The 19,780-nt window shown below is 46.5% G+C and overlaps 2 protein-coding genes across 2 annotated transcripts; both read right to left on the bottom strand.

The window, feature by feature from the left end:
* Positions 1 to 11,055: 11,055 nt before the first annotated feature.
* Positions 11,056 to 12,339, bottom strand: LOC109364798 (uncharacterized). The gene is made up of 3 exons (XM_031557659.2): positions 12,253 to 12,339; positions 12,078 to 12,138; positions 11,056 to 11,909 (listed from the first exon to the last, which is right to left on the bottom strand). Exons 1-3 carry the CDS (start codon positions 12,337 to 12,339, stop codon positions 11,056 to 11,058), a joined length of 1,002 nt encoding a protein of 333 aa, XP_031413519.2.
* Positions 12,340 to 16,104: 3,765 nt separating this feature from the next.
* LOC146545014 (uncharacterized) lies at positions 16,105 to 17,388 on the bottom strand. Its single transcript, XM_085218436.1, has 3 exons — positions 17,302 to 17,388; positions 17,127 to 17,187; positions 16,105 to 16,958 (listed from the first exon to the last, which is right to left on the bottom strand). The coding sequence occupies exons 1-3, from the start codon at positions 17,386 to 17,388 to the stop codon at positions 16,105 to 16,107; spliced, it is 1,002 nt and encodes a 333-aa protein (XP_085074562.1).
* Positions 17,389 to 19,780: the final 2,392 nt, after the last annotated feature.

Raw genomic sequence — 19,780 nt, forward strand, 5'->3', positions numbered from 1 at the left:
AAACTCAAAGTGCAAATCATCATGCTGAATCATGTCTCTGTTTCAAGGGTCTTCACCAGTGCTGGAACAATTGATACACTGAATCCTCACCAGCCATTTTGAAGAGCAATCATTTATTTTTTGCCTTCCAACAGAAATATATATATATATATTTTTAGTAATTCATAGATTCATAGAATGACAGATATAAAGACTTCAAAAGAATCTTGAGACATCACCACACCCACTCTCCTCAGGATAAGGCAGTAATCTAAGTATATATTATGCCTGATGGGTATTTGCCAAGAGCAAGGTAGTTACAAAAAGTCTACAACTTCTTAAGCAACTTACATAGTACTTCATTATTCTTACTAGTAGTACATATTCCTAATATGTAATCTGCTGCAATTTAAACCTATTACTTCTTTTCACCTCCTTCTTGAACATGGAAAACAGATTATTCCCTTTGTCTTTTCAGTGGTGTTACATAATTGAAAATTGTTCTCATGCTCCCCCTAGGGCTTTTCTTCTTTGATTGATCATCATATAATTACTTTTTTCTAGTCTTCTGTGATTCTGATTTTCTCAGGACTCTTCCCGTATGGGTCAAATTTTTCTTGGACTGCGTCATTCAGTACCAAGAGCAATGAAAAAGTTATTTCTGATGTCTTGCAAGTTACATTCTTGCTTATATATTGGAGATGATGTAAACCCTCTTCAGAACAGCATTCTACTGCTGATGCCTATTTGGCATTATTAAAATCTCAGTGGGAAATCTACTACTTAGCCAGCCATTCCCCAACTTATGTATGGGTGGCTAATCATCAAGCCTGAATGTACCCTTTATTGGGTTAGATCCTACAACTTTTCAAAACACATCTTCAAACTTTCTGTCTAGTGAGTGTGTTGTTGAAGAAATGCTTATACCAGCAAATTAGAATTTTACACTGCATTCTGGCATAGACCAGTCACCACAAGAGGCATTTGAAGAAAATCTGGCATTATGCATGAGTTATACGACTCTTCTTCAAAGACACAAACATTTCATCTTTACCAAGAAGATATCATAGGACATGCCAATAAGAAAGGATTTCCTGAGACAGCTTTCAAAAATCCTCCTCTTAGATCTCAAGCACTACAAATTGTTTTTGCACTTACTCTTAAAATCATTGCTGTTTTAATCTCAATCTGGCAGAATTCCCTCTATTGCCACTAAGAGTGGCAAACTGATTTAATGTTAAAGCAACATCATGGGTCTGCAATAAGCTTCTATGACTTTTTTTATTAGGATAAAAGTGAGCTTCCTGAACACAAAAAAAAATTAAACAGTCACATTTACCATACACATTTTTATCAGTGTTGCCAGCAAGTTAAGTGGCAGTGGTATTTCCCCTCTGTTCAACATGGGTGCAGCTATACCCAGAGTGCTGTGTTGAGTTCTGGGCTCCACAATAGAACAGAGATATGGACATAATAGAAGAGTACAGCAAAAGGCCACTAAGATGTTTGAGGGGCTGGAATATCTCTCATGTGAGCTGAGGCTGAAAGAGCTAGGACACTCAGGATGTGGGTCTTGTCGGTGTCTACAAACACACAAACAGAGAGTTGCAAAGGCCCTTTCCAGTGGTGTCCAGCACCAGGACAAGAGTGGGCACGAATTGAAACATGGTAGGCTCTGTCTGAACATCAGGAAACAATTTCTTACTGTGTCCAAGTACTGGCGCTGGTTTCACAGAAAGATTGTGAGGGTTTCCTCCCTCTTTGGAGATATTCATGAGCAAGGTCATTAGTCCTGGTCTGCCATTTCTATGGGGCCCCACTCAAGCAGAGATGTTAGACCGGATGGCTTCCAAAGATTCCCTCCTACCTCCACCAGTCTATCAACAAAGATTAGAAACAACTGAATAGAACCTGAGCAAAATCAGGGCTTCATTGTCAAGTAACATGGTTTTCAAAGTGAAATGGCAATTCAGATAAGAAGAGATTCTAGAAGGTAAGATTAATTGTATATATATATAGAATTATCTCCTATAACAAGATTTCAGAAACGCATTGGTCAGGCTTGCTGAGACTCTCAGTGACGTCAAGATGTTGTATTTCAGTTTCCATGAATATTCAACTGCTTTGCACTGGAATTCTTCACACAGTCACAGTTTCTTTATTCTAGTCATCTTTGATGGCCCTTTCAGTTTTCCTATTGGCACTGATAAAACACTTCTTTCAGCATTTGCTTTAACTTCTTCAGCTCTCACTTTTTGTGTGTGCGCCCCTTTCCAAGCATTTTTGTGAGAGCACTTTATCTCCTTCTGTTTTCTTGGGGAATCTTAAATCATACAATGACTATTTACAAAGGTCTGGGAGAAGTTTGGTAATGAATGACAGGCTATAGCTGCTACTCATGTCAGCTTGGCAGATAGCATACCCCATGGAGAAAAGATGTTCAGAGATTTTCAATAGCAACAGTATAAATTTGACAACTGTCTATTTTTTGCTGTTTGTGTCAGGAACAGACAGCCTCACTTCAAATGAGTTTGGGAAAGGAATGTAAGTCTTCTAGCAGTGAAGAGGGGAGGTAGCAAACAACTAGGGTGAAATGGAAAGTGCCAAAATACATATTTTTGGCAAAAGACCTATCCAAAGTAGTTTAGTTTCCAGTCTACATTATATCTGTCCAGATGCAGCAATAAAAAACTGTAGGTACAATGACATGGGAAGAATTTAGACAAATCTGGGCAGAGGCAAGAATAGTACATATGTAAACTCAAATACTTATTCCTAAAGCTAGTCAGAGACCATCATAAAACACCTATCATCCTCAGAAAACTCAGTTTAGCCTTTTTGTAAAGTATACATTATTCCAGAATGTTAATTACTAGAGGGTAAGTGAACTGGGTTGAAAGGCTAAGTGAACTGGGTCTATAAATATCTAAGGTGTGGGGGGCAGAGTGGTGAGGCCAGACTGTTTTCAGCAGTGTGTGGAGACAGGACAAGGGGAAACAGCCAGAAACTACAGCATAGGAAGTTCTGCACAAATGTGCACAAGAACTTCTTTACGGTGAGGTTGACGGAGCACTGGAACTGGCTGCCCAGGGAGGTTGTGGAGTCTTCTTCTCTGGAGATATTCAAGACCCACCTAGACACCTACTTGTGCGACCTGGTGTAGGAAACCTGCTTTGGCAGGGGGGTTGGACTCGATGATCTCTGGAGGTCCCTTCCAACCCCTATGATTCTGTCATTCTGTGAGAGCCTCATCCCCCACACCCACAAGTCAAGCAAGGTGCAGTAAGATACTCTCACTGTTCCCAGCTCCTTATCTGTGTTAAAAGGTAAGATGTGCAATAGGAAGATCAGGTGTTTTGCTGTCCCTAACCTTAATTTTATGTACCCTGAGTCAATGGCTGCCAAAAAGAGTCAAAAGGCTGTAAGTATAACATAGCCAAAAAAAAAAAAAAAAAAAAAAAAACCAACAAAAAAAAAAAACCAACAACCAACTCATTTTTAGAGACAAAATGAGAGCATTTTATGGGTAGTTCATCATCCAGCAGCAGTGTAGAATCATTTATGGATTTATTTCACTTTTCAGACAATCTTCCCAAATTTCTGTTTGGTGAGCGCAATGGTGAGGAAACGAGGAGGGATGATGATTCCATTTTTTTCTTACATGCCAGAGGGTTTAAATATGTTGTATTTAAAAATGATCACAATATAAAAAAGTGTCATACTGATCTTCCTGTGACAAAAGAACAAATTAACAATCATAGAACCATGGAGGTTGGAAGGGACCTCAAGAGATCAAGTCCAACCTCCCTGCTAAAGCAGGTACCCAACAATAGGTCTCCATAGAAGAAGAATCCATAACCTCTCTGGGCAAGCTGTTTCAGTGCTCTGTCACCTTTACTGACAAGACATTCTTCCACATGTTAGTACAGAAGTTCCTATGTGCAAGTTCTAGGCCATTGCTCCTTGTCTTATTGTTACACATTGCCAAGAACAGCCTGGCCTCATCCATTTGCCTCCACTTCCCTTTAAATTTTTATAAACATTTACTAGATCCCCTCTCAGTCTTCTTTTCCTCAGGCTAAACAGACGGAAGTTACTCAGCCTTTCTTCATATGAGAGGTGCTCCAGTCCCTTTATCAGCTTTGCAGCCCTCTGCTGGACTCCTTCCAGGAGATCCATCTTTTTCGAAACTGGGGAGTTCAGTAATAATAACACACTGTGTTTTTTCTCCAGTAGTCTTTCACAAAAAGAAATTCTAAAAATATGAGAAAAGGGAAGAGCTGGAATCTTGTGTTTTATGGCCCAATCTTATTTTATCAGATTTAATTCAATTATACAGAGTTATTTATTTCATGTTTGGGCATGGCATGTCTGAAAATGAGGCATCTCATGGAATCATAGAATCATAGAATTACAAGGTTGGAAACGACCTAGATCATCTAGTCCAACCGTCTTCTCATTACCACTGCTACCACAGCCTACTAAACCATATCTCACGGCTCCTTATCCAGACGCCTCTTGAACACTGCCAGGGACGGCAGCTCCACCACCTCTCTGGGCAGCCATTCCAGTGCCTGATCATTCTCTGAGAGGAAAAGGTTTTCCTCATGTCCAACCTAAACCTCCTCTGGTACAACTTGCAGCCATTTCCCCAGGTCCTGTTCATTGCTGGGAGAAGAGGCCAAACCCTTCTTCACCACAACCTCCCTTCAGGAAGTTGTAGAGTGCAATGACGTCTCCCCTGAGCCTCCTATTCTACAGACTAAACAATCTCAGCTCTCTCAGCTACTCCTCATAGGACTTGTGCTCCAGATCCCTCACCAGTTTCGTTGCCCTTCTCTGGACACGCTCCAGGGCCTCAACATCTTTCCTGTAGTGAGGGGCCCTAAATTGAACACAATACTCAAGGTGCGGCCTCACCAGTGCTGAGTAGAGGGGGATAATCATCTCCTTGCTCCTGCTGGCCACACTATTTCTGATGCAGGCCAGGATGCCATTGGCCCTCTTGGCCACCTGGGCACACTGTCAGCTCATGTTGTGCCAGCTCATGTTCATCTGAAGGAGATAAGATCTGTTAGGATGATGCAAGTGGAGTTAAGGACGTATGGGACTTCAACTGGTTTCTGAGTCTTCATTTGATTAGGGTACACTATTTTTGATATCATATTTTATACAAGCCCCATGCAGGCACAATAAAAAAGCCAGACATCAGTATCTATGAAATAACCCAAATTGCTTTTCTTTACTTTTTTTCTTAATCAATATTTTTAAAGTCAGTTAACAACTAATAAACAAAACATTAATCATTCAAAAAACATACAGTATGGTGTCTTTGAAATGTTCAAGTCCATATCCATACTCCACTAAAATACGGAAAGACTTATGATCTGTTTCTCAAAATTTGTCATTATTTGGGCTGAACGTAGTTCAGTTTTAAACTTAGCAGCCCACAAGTAATTCATGTTGTGATCTAAAGTTAAGAATAATTGCCTGAATTTGTCTAAAAAAAAAAAATTGTAAGATTACTTGTTCCAGGTTAGCCAGCTGGGGACAGAGCTCACTAACATTTCCTAAATCTTGAAATCATTAGCCAAAGTAAATTGCCAAAAGCAATACACAGAATCTTAGGAAACGCAGGAAGGGAACATCTGAAAGACGCAATTTGTTTCGAACATGAACAGCACATCTAAAAAGTTTCTCTGAGATATGACTTATCCCATCATTAAGTTCCTGCAATGTCTTTTTTTAGTTTTGTTGAATCAGTATTTTCCAAGAGTAAAACATTATGTTTGAAGATTCTTACCCATATGAGATCAGAAGTAAAATTTATAACCCATGGAATAGATGCCAGACCATGTAAGTATTTTATTATATGACTGTGATATATATTAATATAAATATCATATATAACGTATGACAATCAAATACAAGACAAACAGGGGAAGTTAGTAAGACAATTCTTGTTTTAATGTCTGATGTGTCCAAAAAAAAAAAAGACAAAATGCATCTTATCCAGGATTGCAGGATTGTGACCCGACTTGAGAAAATATAAACCTAAAGAAAAATAAATTAACAACTGGGAGTTCTCCTCCTCTCACAGAACCCCCAGCACTACTCTAGTGAAAGCTTGGGAAACCCATGTGTCAGAACTCCGTAGCCAAACAAGAGGTCATGGTTATAATAACAGAAGCTCTATTTACCCTGATTGTTGGATGTTTTATTTGGCAACTAAAGCAGCACTGCCTGTCAAGTCAGGCTAATTAAATAAAACTATCCAATCTACCACTCTCCTGCTCTCTTCATTTTTCCCCCTCAGTCCTTGTAGAATCAGTAAAAACAAATCTGTGCTCACTCCTCTACTACTACACTTCTCAGTGTTTGTTAAACTTCCACCACTGCAGAAGCATTAAACACCAGCATACGTCTGCTTCTCCTCTCTCTGTAACATGAGAGTAAATTGAGGAATTGTAATTTCTCAAATGAAGCTGTCATGATTTGTGATAGTTTGTCTGGAAGCCTCCTTACTCACCCAGCTAAAACAATACATCATGCAGAGTTGTTACAGTATCCTTTTAATTTTCAGAAGAAATGGAAAGGGTACCTAGATAAGTGTCAAAGCATAGTTAAAGGCAAAAAAAAAAAAAAAAAAAAAAAAAAGAGTCCCCTTGAAGGAATTTGTCTTCAAGCATGTTTAAGAATTGGTGACAAATCCATAGTGCTTTTAAGCTGGTAACAATGTCTGCTGCTTGCACTAAAAAAAGACATCTGTATAGAAACAGTTCTTCTGGACACCTGCATTGAAGACATCCACAGCTTCAAAGAGCAAGCGACTGACCTTGGTCTGTGCAGAAAATATGAAGGATTTATTGTCAAGCCTGCAGAGCAGCCTTAACTGAATAAATTCGGAAACCCTTTTCTGGAAGCCAAAATAATTAAATCACATACAATTAAAGCCTCTATGACTAAAAGTTACAGGTGTGGAACATACCTCATTTACTTTGAGATAGATCTAACAAAAAAAAAAAAAAAAAAAAAAGCCTGCCAATTTTATGTTAGCAATTCTTATGGTTCCAAACGTCTATGAAGTAAGGATTTTCTCTAGCAACAGGAAACAAGTCAAAATGCTAGAGATATCTGCATGCCATAGACTTCCATTCTTTAAGACTTTAGTGTTATACCTGCAAATTTGCCCTATCATTATTTTTGTAATACACAAATGACTATGACCTGTTACATTTTCTGTATAATTCATTTTCTAAACGGCTGTGGGAAATTCTTACCACTTTTTAGACAAAGGACTTCACTATTGTCTCTTCTAACAAAAAGAGAGCTTTTAAATGAAATCACCCCAAATAATTTAATTATAATTTAAATTTATTCAAAAGAATAAACTGAAATACCTCATTATTTCCATATACAGAAAAGAAAACGGGCATAAGAGGAGACTAGAAAAGCTTGACTAACAAACTAGCAGTGCTTCATTTGAAACAAAGAAAAAGTTTTGACAACCTATTTTCATTAGGACTCCAGCAGCATCTGAAATGCAAACATGCTGTAAACATCCCTCTTTAATTATATCTTTGGTTATTCTTAACTAGACAAACTTATCTCAAGCATTCAGATCCATGCAAAAGGCTTTAACTCTTAGATCCCTGCTAATATCAGTACTTTGAAGGATCAAGAACACTTTCCCTTGTGTAAAGCAATAGGAAGGGCAGCAATGACAGCAGAGCAGCAAGGTCCTAGGCTACGTCAAACAAGAATTTACTCATATACAATAGTCACCAAAAAAAAAAAAAAAAAAAAAGATGCTGCTTACCTTCAGAATGCCTCAGGTAAGCAGGAAACTCCAGTTAGACACCTGTGCCTTCACTGCCAACCCTTAAGTGAGGTCTGGAAAGGTGTGGATCCTGACTCCACCCCTTCTGATCATGCAGGTGCATTGCATATACCTGAGCTCCCCTGGGTTGGCCCTGCCTTCCCACAAGGTGCTCAATCACTGTTTCAAGCCATGACTTATCATTTCTGTCAGATTTTTCTAACATGCTTACAGTCATAATGCTGCTGTGGGGTTAGGAAGTCTTTCCATTCCACTTGGTAACTTTTTTCTAGTAAAGATTTTAAAGGAAAAAGCAAGTACTAAGAGGAAAATAAGGTAAAGGAACACAAATTTAGTTGTGAGAAAATGTAATCCATCTAGTTCTCAAAGTGTTGTTAGTAGCTGAGATGTACTGCATTTGTACAGCTCCATAAAATACATACAGCTTCTTTCCTGCCATGATTACAAAAATAACTGAAAAGTAAATCCTGTACAATTTGTGTCATCTCCTTAATAATGTTTGTTATCCATGGGTCACTTTTGCTATAGCTGCCAGATTTACTAATCATTTACTATTATTATTATTATTTTATTGTTACATTCCATTTTACTCCATCTATTACTGTCCCTGGAAACTCATGGAAGACATAAAGTTATATGCCCCTGGATAATCAGCTTACGCTTTTTGATACGAGGTCTAAGAGGGAATGAACAGAAAATAAAGTTCTGAGTAAGGAAAAGCTTAGCTACTACATTTGAATATTTTGTTTAAACACGTGCTTGTTTTCATTGCTCCATAAAATGTTCTACAAAACTACAAGCTAGTGGTTTAAGATAATGATCATCAACTACTTGACAGCTGTCCATGCTGAGGATAATTCAAAAGAGAAACAAACGAAGAGATGCTGCAGAACAGAGCAGAGATCATTAACTTAATAACAGAATCTCTTTACTTACCTCTTTGATCAAATCTTCATGTGTTCTGCTCCCATCATGGCTTCACAAAGAGCAGATCTTGCCTGACCAATCTTGTGGCCTTCTATAATGGAGTGGTTGCTTCAGAGGATGGGGGAAGGGCAACGGATAGAATTGCCTCCTATCTAAAAATTCTGCAAGGCCTTTATCATGGTCTCTCACCACGAACTTCTCTCTAAATTGAAGAGACGTGGATTTGAAGGATGGACTGTTTAATGGATTAGGAATTGGCTGGCTGGATGTAACCAAACAGTTGTGTTCAATGGTTCTGAGTCAGTGTGGAGGTCAATCACAAGCGGTGTCCCCTAAGGGTCGGTCTTGGAACCGGTCCTCCGCAACATCTTCATCAGTGACATAGATGATGGCGTCGAGTGCACCCTCAGCAAGTTTGCAGATGACACCAAGCTGAGCAGTGCAGTCGATATATTGGAAGGAAGGGAAGCCATCCAGAGGGACCAGGACAGGCTGGAGAAGTGGGCCCATGAAAATCTAATGAGGTACAGTAAGGCCAAGTGCAGGGTGATGCACTCGGGTAGGGGCAATCCCAGGTATTTATACAAACTGGGGGAAGATCTCCTTGAGAGCAGCCCTGCGGAGAAGGACTTGGGGATCCTGGTCGATGGGAAGCTGGACGTGAGCCAGCAGAGTGAGCTCGCAGCTCGGGAGGCCAACTGTGTTCTGGGCTGCATTAAAAAAGGGGTGGGCAGCAGGGAGAGGGAGGTGGTTGTCCCCCTCTACTCGGCTCTTGTGAGGCCTCATCTGGAATACTGCGTCCAGGCCCGGGTTCCCAGTACAGGAAGGATGTGAAGCTCTTGGAGCGGTCCAGAGGAGGGCCGCTAACATGATCAGAGGGCTGGAGCACCTCTCTTATGAGGAAAGGTTGAGGGAACTGGGCTTGTTTAGCTTGGAGAAGAGAAGGCTCCGGGGAGACCTCATTGCCGCCTTCCAGTACTTAAAGGGAGCATATAAACAGCAGGGGGAACAGCTGTTTACGAAGGTGGATTGTGATAAGACAAGGGAGAATGGTTTTAAACTGAGACAGGGGAGGTTTAGGTTAAATATTAGGAGGAAGTTTTTACCCAAAGGGTAGTGACACACTGGAACAGGTTGCCCAAGTAGGTTGTGGATGCCCCATCCCTGGAGGCATTCAAGGCCAGGCTGGATGTGGCTCTGGGCAACCTGGTCTTGTGGTTGGCAACCCTGCACATAGCAGGAGGGTTGAAACTCGATGATCATTGTGGTCCTTATCAACCCAGGCCATTCTGTGATTCTATGATTAATCTCCTGCCCAATCACGGATTTCTAACTCCTCCTGCTTATTCCCCACGCTGCGTGCATTGGTGTACAGGCATTTCAGGGAGCGAGCTGAGCATGCCCGTTTCACCCCAGTGGAGTGGGGGCTAACTGGCTTTGATCAGTACTAGAGCGCTGCCCCACCAATGCAAGTCCGGCTACAACCCCATCTGTCTTCAAATCTAGCTGAAAGCTCTCAGAATGAGCCCTGCTAATTCCCGTCCCAGAACCCTTTTGCCACTGTGACATAAACCTTTCCCATGCATTACTGTCAGGTCTGGTGACTTACAAAACCAGCCACTGTCAAAGAACCCAAAGCCCTGCCTATAGTACCAGTCTCATAGCCAGACATTTGTGTATTGGCAGAGGCTCAACACCCTGCCGGACAGGCTGCAGCCAGCAAGGCACACACACCAACACCGTTTGCTCACTCTGCGTGCTCTGTGGGTGGCAGCTAGCTGCTGCCCTCCCTGAGGCTACTTATGGCCAGGTAGCCTGGTCCATGGTGGGCAGTGCTGGCTCCATCCACGCAAGCTCGACAGCCCGCCCACAAGCTGCCAACCCTCTGACACAGGCAAAGCACTTTTGCCGGCTTCAAGAAGCCCCCAGAAGAGCATTTCATCGGCCCTTTTTGCTTCAGATCCCTTCCCCAGTGCAGTCTTACACGCTCTGAAACTGTTCTTTGCAGAGAGAGTTTGCTCTTATTGCTAAAAGTCAAGAAATAAGGATAACAATTCTCTGAAGGCTAGCGTGTAAAATTTAATTTTATTAAATTATCTTTTTAAAAATCTGAAAGATCTCAGTCTGAAATGGTAGGATGCAAATGATGATCTTAGGGCTGAGATTCAGTTCTCTACTAATATGTCAACTATAAAACCGTGACAATGAAGGCAGAGTTGAGGCACTGGCAGGTTTCAGTTCTGCTGTCTCCTTTTCTCCAGGCCTGAAGCTGGTCCTGGTGTTGGTTCTGCAGCTGCTCAGGCTTCCATCTAGACTCTGCGAAGTGCTGGGGAAGCTATACAATACTCAGAAGGCCTCTTGGCCTTGCTCTTGCACCAGCATTCCCCCTCCTCTGTTTGAAGGATGTTCTCATGCATGTTCGTCCCTTTCACTGGTGGCAGCGTGCAGGAAGAGGTATCCGGTGGTTGCTCTTCATTTCCGCCGCCTGACTTGTAGCATTTGTTGTTAGTGTTGGATCGTTTTAGGGACACCAGGAGCTGCCGGTACAGCCCTTCCATAGCGAGCATGTCTGATTTCTCTGTGCTCCTCTTGTCACGGAAGCCAGAGTTGAAGGGCTGGCAGGCTTCAGTTTTGCCATCTGCTTTTCTCTCCAGGCTCAAAACTGGTCCTTGGGATGGTCTTGCTGCTGCTCCTGGTTTCTTGTGCACTTTGGGAAGTGCTGAGGAGAGCATACGCCAAAAAAGCCTTTTGGTCTTGTAGTCCCACCAGCGTTTTCTCTCCTCTGTTTGAACGAGGCCCTCCTGGAAGACCATCCCTTTCACTGGTGGCTTTGTGAAGTTAGAGATCTCAGGTGGCAGGTCTTTAACTCCACCGCCTAGCCTAGGACGCTGACTGAGCGTCCTGGGGGTCCCGCGTGCCACCAGAACCTGCGGGCGCTGGTCCTGTCTGGGAAGCCTGACAGGTTTCCCCGCAGAGCTCGTGGTACCAGTGGCAGAGTCCATGTGAAGAGAGGGGCACAGACTGCGCAGCAACAAAGGCTGGGTCTTTCCTGGCTGCACGGGATGGGGCAGGATGGGACTGCCCTGCCATCGTGACGCTTGCTGCTGGGAGCAACATGGCCTGCACAGGGGGCTCCTGTGCCTGCCTGTCTGCCTCTCAGCACCTGTAAAACAGGGAGCGGGCCTTAGCCACAGTAGAGCAGGGGGCACAGGGGATCTTCCAGGCCCACCCAGCCTGGCTGCCACGTGACAGAGGCTGGTACGAAGCTTGACTTCTCCCAGAGGGCTGGTCCTGCCTGGGAATGTGCCAGGCTGACCCTCAGGGGACTCACCTGACTTTGATGCCACCACTTGCAGCCACCATGTCCACCATTGCCGGCGCCGGTCAGAACCCTGCGGGCACATGAACGTGGCACAGTGAAAGGACTTGCGGGGCAGCCCTCACCCCCCACCCCAAAGCCCTGAGTCACCTAGCCTCAAGTGACTCCCATCCTCAAATTTCCCTACCTGTCGGCGCCAGAGAGGGGTGAGCAGAGACAGCCCAGCCACCAGGAGCAGGAGGCTGGGGATAAGGAGAAAGCTGTCGACAACCATCGCTCAAAGCTGGTCACGACCGCACTGGGAGAGACAAAGTGCTGGCCGCTGGCTCACATGGGCAGCGCCGTGAGATCATAGTCCGGTGGGTGGGGATAACTCTGTGAGGTCACAGCCCATATGGAAGTAGGCTGGCAGTAGCCCCCAGCATGGGGATGGGGGGAGTTACGGACATAACTTGAGTATAATAAATAAATACATAACATTGGAGCTTTGACAACAAGTGAACACACGTACCAGTTTGGGGACCATCCTTGACATGCGCTGCTGCCATCCTTACTTCAAACACCTGAGTCAGGCACAAGTTAGAATGGGAAAGCGGTTTTAGTTTGATTTTAGTTCTCACTATCCAAGTTCTTTTTTAATGGGTAATTAAACGAATCCTCTTCAAAATGAAACTGCTTTGTGCAGAGTTGTACCTGGTGTGTGACCTTCCCCTCCTCAGCTGAGTTGTTCCGTCATATCATTCACCCCACCACTGTGAGGAGGGTAAGCAAGAGAGCAGTTGAGGGGCGGGGGCGTGGCAGTCAGGGTCAGTGCCCCCACAGCTTCAGGATTCTCGTAAGGTAGCATTCCAGGCACTGGTATAATTGCTTATTTTTGAGCAATGCAGATCTAGGCTCCTCAGGACAGCCTCCAGCACTATAGACAGAGATAAAGAAGGCATTTAGTAACTCCGCCTTCTCTGTATCTTCTGTTACCAGGGCACCCACCTCATTCATCAGTGGGCCTACACTGCCCCTAGTATTAGTTCTGTCTGCAGTGTACTTGAAGAAGCCCTTTCTGTTGTCCTTGCCCGCTCTTGCCAGGTTAAACTCTAAGGAGGGGCTGAGCTTTCCTAGTTGCCTCCCTTCATCCTCTGACAACAGTCTTATATTTCTCCCAGGAGGCCAGCCCTCCTTCCATGATCTGTAGACTCTCCTCTTCCACTTGAGTTAGCCCAGCAGTTCCCTCTTTAACCACGCAGGTCTCCTGGCTCCCTTTCTTGACTTCCAACCTGTTGGGATGCTCTGGTCATGAGCTTGGAAGAAGCAGTCCTTGAATGCTAACCAACTATCTCGGGCCCCTTTATCTTCAAGTACCCTGTCCCATGGGATTTCCCCTAGCAATTGCTTGAAAAGGACCAAGTTGGCCCTACTGAAGTCCAGGGTTGTGATTCTGCTTGGTTTTCTATTCCTGCCACATGAGATCCTCAACTCCATCATCTCCTGGTCACTGCAACCAAGGCTGCCCTTCACCACTTCAACTGGACCCTCCTTGTTAGTGAGAACAAAATCCAGCAGCGCTCCTCTCCTAGCTTGCTCATCCACCATTTGCATCAGGAAGTTATCATCAATGCACTGGAGGAACCTCTTGGGTGGCTCGTGGATGGCTGGCTGAGCAGACCTTCCGGCAAAGATCAGGGTAGTTAAAATCCCCCATGATAACCAGGGCCTGTAATTGCGAGGCTGATATCAGCTGCCTGTAGAAGGCCTCGTCGGCTTCCTAGTTCTGATCCAGTGGCTTGTAATAGACTGCACCACAACAGTGTCACCCATGCCAGTCTGCCCCTTAATTCCCACCCACAGTGTCTCAACCCGCTCCTCATCCACCCCTGGAAAGTACTCAATGCATTCTAGTTGCTCTCTCACATAACGAGCAACTCCACCACCTCGCCTTGCTGGCCTGTCTTTCCTGAGAAGGACATAGCCATCCATGACCACATTCCAGTCATGTGATCTGTCCCACCAGGCCTCTGTAATTGTCACCAGATCTCAGGGTGGAGGCTGGTCACAAGCGGTGTCCCCTAAGGGTCGGTCTTGGAACCGGTCCTCCGCAACATCTTCATCAATGACATAGAGGATGGCGTCGAGTGCACCCTCAGCAAGTTTGCAGATGACACCAAGCTGAGCAGTGCAGTCGATATATTGGAAGGAAGGGAAGCCATCCAGAGGGACCAGGACAGGCTGGAGAAGTGGGCCCATGAAAACCTAATGAGGTACAGTAAGGCCAAGTGCAGGGTGATGCACTCGGGTAGGGGCAATCCCAGGTATTTATACAAACTGGGGGAAGATCTCCTTGAGAGCAGCCCTGCGGAGAAGGACTTGGGGATCCTGGTCGATGGGAAGCTGGACATGAGCCAGCAGAGTGAGCTCGCAGCTCGGGAGGCCAACTGTGTTCTGGGCTGCATTAAAAAAGGGGTGGGCAGCAGGGAGAGGGAGGTGGTTGTCCCCCTCTACTCGGCTCTTGTGAGGCCTCATCTGGAATACTGCGTCCAGGCCCGGGGTTCCCAGTACAGGAAGGATGTGAAGCTCTTGGAGCGGTCCAGAGGAGGGCCGCTAACATGATCAGAGGGCTGGAGCACCTCTCTTATGAGGAAAGGTTGAGGGAACTGGGCTTGTTTAGCTTGGAGAAGAGAAGGCTCCAGGGAGACCTCATTGCCGCCTTCCAGTACTTAAAGGGAGCATATAAACAGCAGGGGGAACAGCTGTTTACGAAGGTGGATTGTGATAAGACAAGGGAGAATGGTTTTAAACTGAGACAGGGGAGGTTTAGGTTAGATATTAGGAGGAAGTTTTTACCCAAAGGGTAGTGACACACTGGAACAGGTTGCCCAAGTAGGTTGTGGATGCTCCATCCCTGGAGGCATTCAAGGCCAGGCTGGATGTGGCTCTGGGCAACCTGGTCTTGTGGCTGGCAACCCTGCACATAGCAGGAGGGTTGAAACTCGATGATCATTGTGGTCCTTATCAACCCAGGCCATTCTGTGATTCTATGATTAATCTCCTGCCCAATCACGGATTTCTAACTCCTCCTGCTTATTCCCCACGCTGCGTGCATTGGTGTACAGGCATTTCAGGGAGCGAGCTGAGCATGCCCCTTTCACCCCAGTGGAGTGGGAGGCTAACTGGCTTTGATCAGTACTAGAGCGCTGCCCCACCAATGCAAGTCCGGCTACAACCCCATCTGTCTTCAAATCTAGCTGAAAGCTCTCAGAATGAGCCCTGCTAATTCCCGTCCCAGAACCCTTTTGCCACTGTGACATAAACCTTTCCCATGCATTACTGTCAGGTCTGGTGACTTACAAAACCAGCCACTGTCAAAGAACCCAAAGCCCTGCCTATAGTACCAGTCTCATAGCCAGACATTTGTGTATTGGCAGAGGCTCAACACCCTGCCGGACAGGCTGCAGCCAGCAAGGCACACACACCAACACCGTTTGCTCACTCTGCGTGCTCTGTGGGTGGCAGCTAGCTGCTGCCCTCCCTGAGGCTACTTATGGCCAGGTAGCCTGGTCCATGGTGGGCAGTGCTGGCTCCATCCACGCGAGCTCGACAGCCCGCCCACAAGCTGCCAACCCTCTGACACAGGCAAAGCACTTTTGCCGGCTTCAAGAAGCCCCCAGAAGAGCATTTCATCGGCCCTTTTTGCTTCAGATCCCTTCCCCAGTGCAGTCTTACACGCTCTGAAACTGTTCTTTGCAGAGAGAGTTTGCTCTTATTGCTAAAAGTCAAGAAATAAGGATAACAATTCTCTGAAGGCTAGCGTATAAAATTTAATTTTATTAAATTATCTTTTTAAAAATCTGAAAGATCTCAGTCTGAAATGGTAGGATGCAAATGATGATCTTAGAGCTGAGATTCAGTTCTCTACTAATATGTCAACTATAAAACCGTGACAATGAAGGCAGAGTTGAGGCACTGGCAGGTTTCAGTTCTGCTGTCTCCTTTTCTCCAGGCCTGAAGCTGGTCCTGGTGTTGGTTCTGCAGCTGCTCAGGCTTCCATCTAGACTCTGCGAAGTGCTGGGGAAGCTATACAATACTCAGAAGGCCTCTTGGCCTTGCTCTTGCACCAGCATTCCCCCTCCTCTGTTTGAAGGATGTTCTCATGCATGTTCGTCCCTTTCACTGGTGGCAGCGTGCAGGAAGAGGTATCCGGTGGTTGCTCTTCATTTCCGCCGCCTGACTTGTAGCATTTGTTGTTAGTGTTGGATCGTTTTAGGGACACCAGGAGCTGCCGGTACAGCCCTTCCATAGCGAGCATGTCTGATTTCTCTGTGCTCCTCTTGTCACGGAAGCCAGAGTTGAAGGGCTGGCAGGCTTCAGTTTTGCCATCTGCTTTTCTCTCCAGGCTCAAAACTGGTCCTTGGGATGGTCTTGCTGCTGCTCCTGGTTTCTTGTGCACTTTGGGAAGTGCTGAGGAGAGCATACGCCAAAAAAGCCTTTTGGTCTTGTAGTCCCACCAGCGTTTTCTCTCCTCTGTTTGAACGAGGCCCTCCTGGAAGACCATCCCTTTCACTGGTGGCTTTGTGAAGTTAGAGATCTCAGGTGGCAGGTCTTTAACTCCACCGCCTAGCCTAGGACGCTGACTGAGCGTCCTGGGGGTCCCGCGTGCCACCAGAACCTGCGGGCGCTGGTCCTGTCTGGGAAGCCTGACAGGTTTCCCCGCAGAGCTCGTGGTACCAGTGGCAGAGTCCATGTGAAGAGAGGGGCACAGACTGCGCAGCAACAAAGGCTGGGTCTTTCCTGGCTGCACGGGATGGGGCAGGATGGGACTGCCCTGCCATCGTGACGCTTGCTGCTGGGAGCAACGTGGCCTGCACAGGGGGCTCCTGTGCCTGCCTGTCTGCCTCTCAGCACCTGTAAAACAGGGAGCGGGCCTTAGCCACAGTAGAGCAGGGGGCACAGGGGATCTTCCAGGCCCACCCAGCCTGGCTGCCACGTGACAGAGGCTGGTACGAAGCTTGACTTCTCCCAGAGGGCTGGTCCTGCCTGGGAATGTGCCAGGCTGACCCTCAGGGGACTCACCTGACTTTGATGCCACCACTTGCAGCCACCATGTCCACCATTGCCGGCGCCGGTCAGAACCCTGCGGGCACATGAACGTGGCACAGTGAAAGGACTTGCGGGGCAGCCCTCACCCCCCACCCCAAAGCCCTGAGTCACCTAGCCTCAAGTGACTCCCATCCTCAAATTTCCCTACCTGTCGGCGCCAGAGAGGGGTGAGCAGAGACAGCCCAGCCACCAGGAGCAGGAGGCTGGGGATAAGGAGAAAGCTGTCGACAACCATCGCTCAAAGCTGGTCACGACCGCACTGGGAGAGACAAAGTGCTGGCCGCTGGCTCACATGGGCAGCGCCGTGAGATCATAGTCCGGTGGGTGGGGATAACTCTGTGAGGTCACAGCCCATATGGAAGTAGGCTGGCAGTAGCCCCCAGCATGGGGATGGGGGGAGTTACGGACATAACTTGAGTATAATAAATAAATACATAACATTGGAGCTTTGACAACAAGTGAACACACGTACCAGTTTGGGGACCATCCTTGACATGCGCTGCTGCCATCCTTACTTCAAACACCTGAGTCAGGCACAAGTTAGAATGGGAAAGCGGTTTTAGTTTGATTTTAGTTCTCACTATCCAAGTTCTTTTTTAATGGGTAATTAAACGAATCCTCTTCAAAATGAAACTGCTTTGTGCAGAGTTGTACCTGGTGTGTGACCTTCCCCTCCTCAGCTGAGTTGTTCCGTCATATCATTCACCCCACCACTGTGAGGAGGGTAAGCAAGAGAGCAGTTGAGGGGCGGGGGCGTGGCAGTCAGGGTCAGTGCCCCCACAGCTTCAGGATTCTCGTAAGGTAGCATTCCAGGCACTGGTATAATTGCTTATTTTTGAGCAATGCAGATCTAGGCTCCTCAGGACAGCCTCCAGCACTATAGACAGAGATAAAGAAGGCATTTAGTAACTCCGCCTTCTCTGTATCTTCTGTTACCAGGGCACCCACCTCATTCATCAGTGGGCCTACACTGCCCCTAGTATTAGTTCTGTCTGCAGTGTACTTGAAGAAGCCCTTTCTGTTGTCCTTGCCCGCTCTTGCCAGGTTAAACTCTAAGGAGGGGCTGAGCTTTCCTAGTTGCCTCCCTTCATCCTCTGACAACAGTCTTATATTTCTCCCAGGAGGCCAGCCCTCCTTCCATGATCTGTAGACTCTCCTCTTCCACTTGAGTTAGCCCAGCAGTTCCCTCTTTAACCACGCAGGTCTCCTGGCTCCCTTTCTTGACTTCCAACCTGTTGGGATGCTCTGGTCATGAGCTTGGAAGAAGCAGTCCTTGAATGCTAACCAACTATCTCGGGCCCCTTTATCTTCAAGTACCCTGTCCCATGGGATTTCCCCTAGCAATTGCTTGAAAAGGACCAAGTTGGCCCTACTGAAGTCCAGGGTTGTGATTCTGCTTGGTTTTCTATTCCTGCCACATGAGATCCTCAACTCCATCATCTCCTGGTCACTGCAACCAAGGCTGCCCTTCACCACTTCAACTGGACCCTCCTTGTTAGTGAGAACAAAATCCAGCAGCGCTCCTCTCCTAGCTTGCTCATCCACCATTTGCATCAGGAAGTTATCATCAATGCACTGGAGGAACCTCTTGGGTGGCTCGTGGATGGCTGGCTGAGCAGACCTTCCGGCAAAGATCAGGGTAGTTAAAATCCCCCATGATAACCAGGGCCTGTAATTGCGAGGCTGATATCAGCTGCCTGTAGAAGGCCTCGTCGGCTTCCTAGTTCTGATCCAGTGGCTTGTAATAGACTGCACCACAACAGTGTCACCCATGCCAGTCTGCCCCTTAATTCCCACCCACAGTGTCTCAACCCGCTCCTCATCCACCCCTGGAAAGTACTCAATGCATTCTAGTTGCTCTCTCACATAACGAGCAACTCCACCACCTCGCCTTGCTGGCCTGTCTTTCCTGAGAAGGACATAGCCATCCATGACCACATTCCAGTCATGTGATCTGTCCCACCAGGCCTCTGTAATTGTCACCAGATCTCAGGGTGGAGGCTGGTCACAAGCGGTGTCCCCTAAGGGTCGGTCTTGGAACCGGTCCTCCGCAACATCTTCATCAATGACATAGACGGATGGCGTCGAGTGCACCCTCAGCAAGTTTGCAGATGACACCAAGCTGAGCAGTGCAGTCGATATATTGGAAGGAAGGGAAGCCATCCAGAGGGACCAGGACAGGCTGGAGAAGTGGGCCCATGAAAACCTAATGAGGTACAGTAAGGCCAAGTGCAGGGTGATGCACTCGGGTAGGGGCAATCCCAGGTATTTATACAAACTGGGGGAAGATCTCCTTGAGAGCAGCCCTGCGGAGAAGGACTTGGGGATCCTGGTCGATGGGAAGCTGGACATGAGCCAGCAGAGTGAGCTCGCAGCTCGGGAGGCCAACTGTGTTCTGGGCTGCATTAAAAAAGGGGTGGGCAGCAGGGAGAGGGAGGTGGTTGTCCCCCTCTACTCGGCTCTTGTGAGGCCTCATCTGGAATACTGCGTCCAGGCCCGGGGTTCCCAGTACAGGAAGGATGTGAAGCTCTTGGAGCGGTCCAGAGGAGGGCCGCTAACATGATCAGAGGGCTGGAGCACCTCTCTTATGAGGAAAGGTTGAGGGAACTGGGCTTGTTTAGCTTGGA

This window comes from Meleagris gallopavo, chromosome 2 (assembly GCF_905368555.1).
Source record: "Meleagris gallopavo chromosome 2, MGAL_WU_HG_1.1, whole genome shotgun sequence".
NCBI lineage: Eukaryota > Metazoa > Chordata > Aves > Galliformes > Phasianidae > Meleagris > Meleagris gallopavo.

Bases quoted from the DNA above. Each gene is read 5' to 3' on its own strand.
- LOC146545014 (XM_085218436.1), bottom strand. From the start codon at position 17,388: ATGGTTGTCGACAGCTTTCTCCTTATCCCCAGCCTCCTGCTCCTGGTG. The intron at 17,188-17,301 runs GTAGGGAAATTT...ATGTGCCCGCAG, and splicing joins CCCCTCTCTGGCGCCGACAG to GGTTCTGACCGGCGCCGGCA. The intron at 16,959-17,126 runs GTGAGTCCCCTG...CCTGTTTTACAG, and splicing joins AGTGGTGGCATCAAAGTCAG to GTGCTGAGAGGCAGACAGGC.
- LOC109364798 (XM_031557659.2), bottom strand. From the start codon at position 12,339: ATGGTTGTCGACAGCTTTCTCCTTATCCCCAGCCTCCTGCTCCTGGTG. The intron at 12,139-12,252 runs GTAGGGAAATTT...ATGTGCCCGCAG, and splicing joins CCCCTCTCTGGCGCCGACAG to GGTTCTGACCGGCGCCGGCA. The intron at 11,910-12,077 runs GTGAGTCCCCTG...CCTGTTTTACAG, and splicing joins AGTGGTGGCATCAAAGTCAG to GTGCTGAGAGGCAGACAGGC.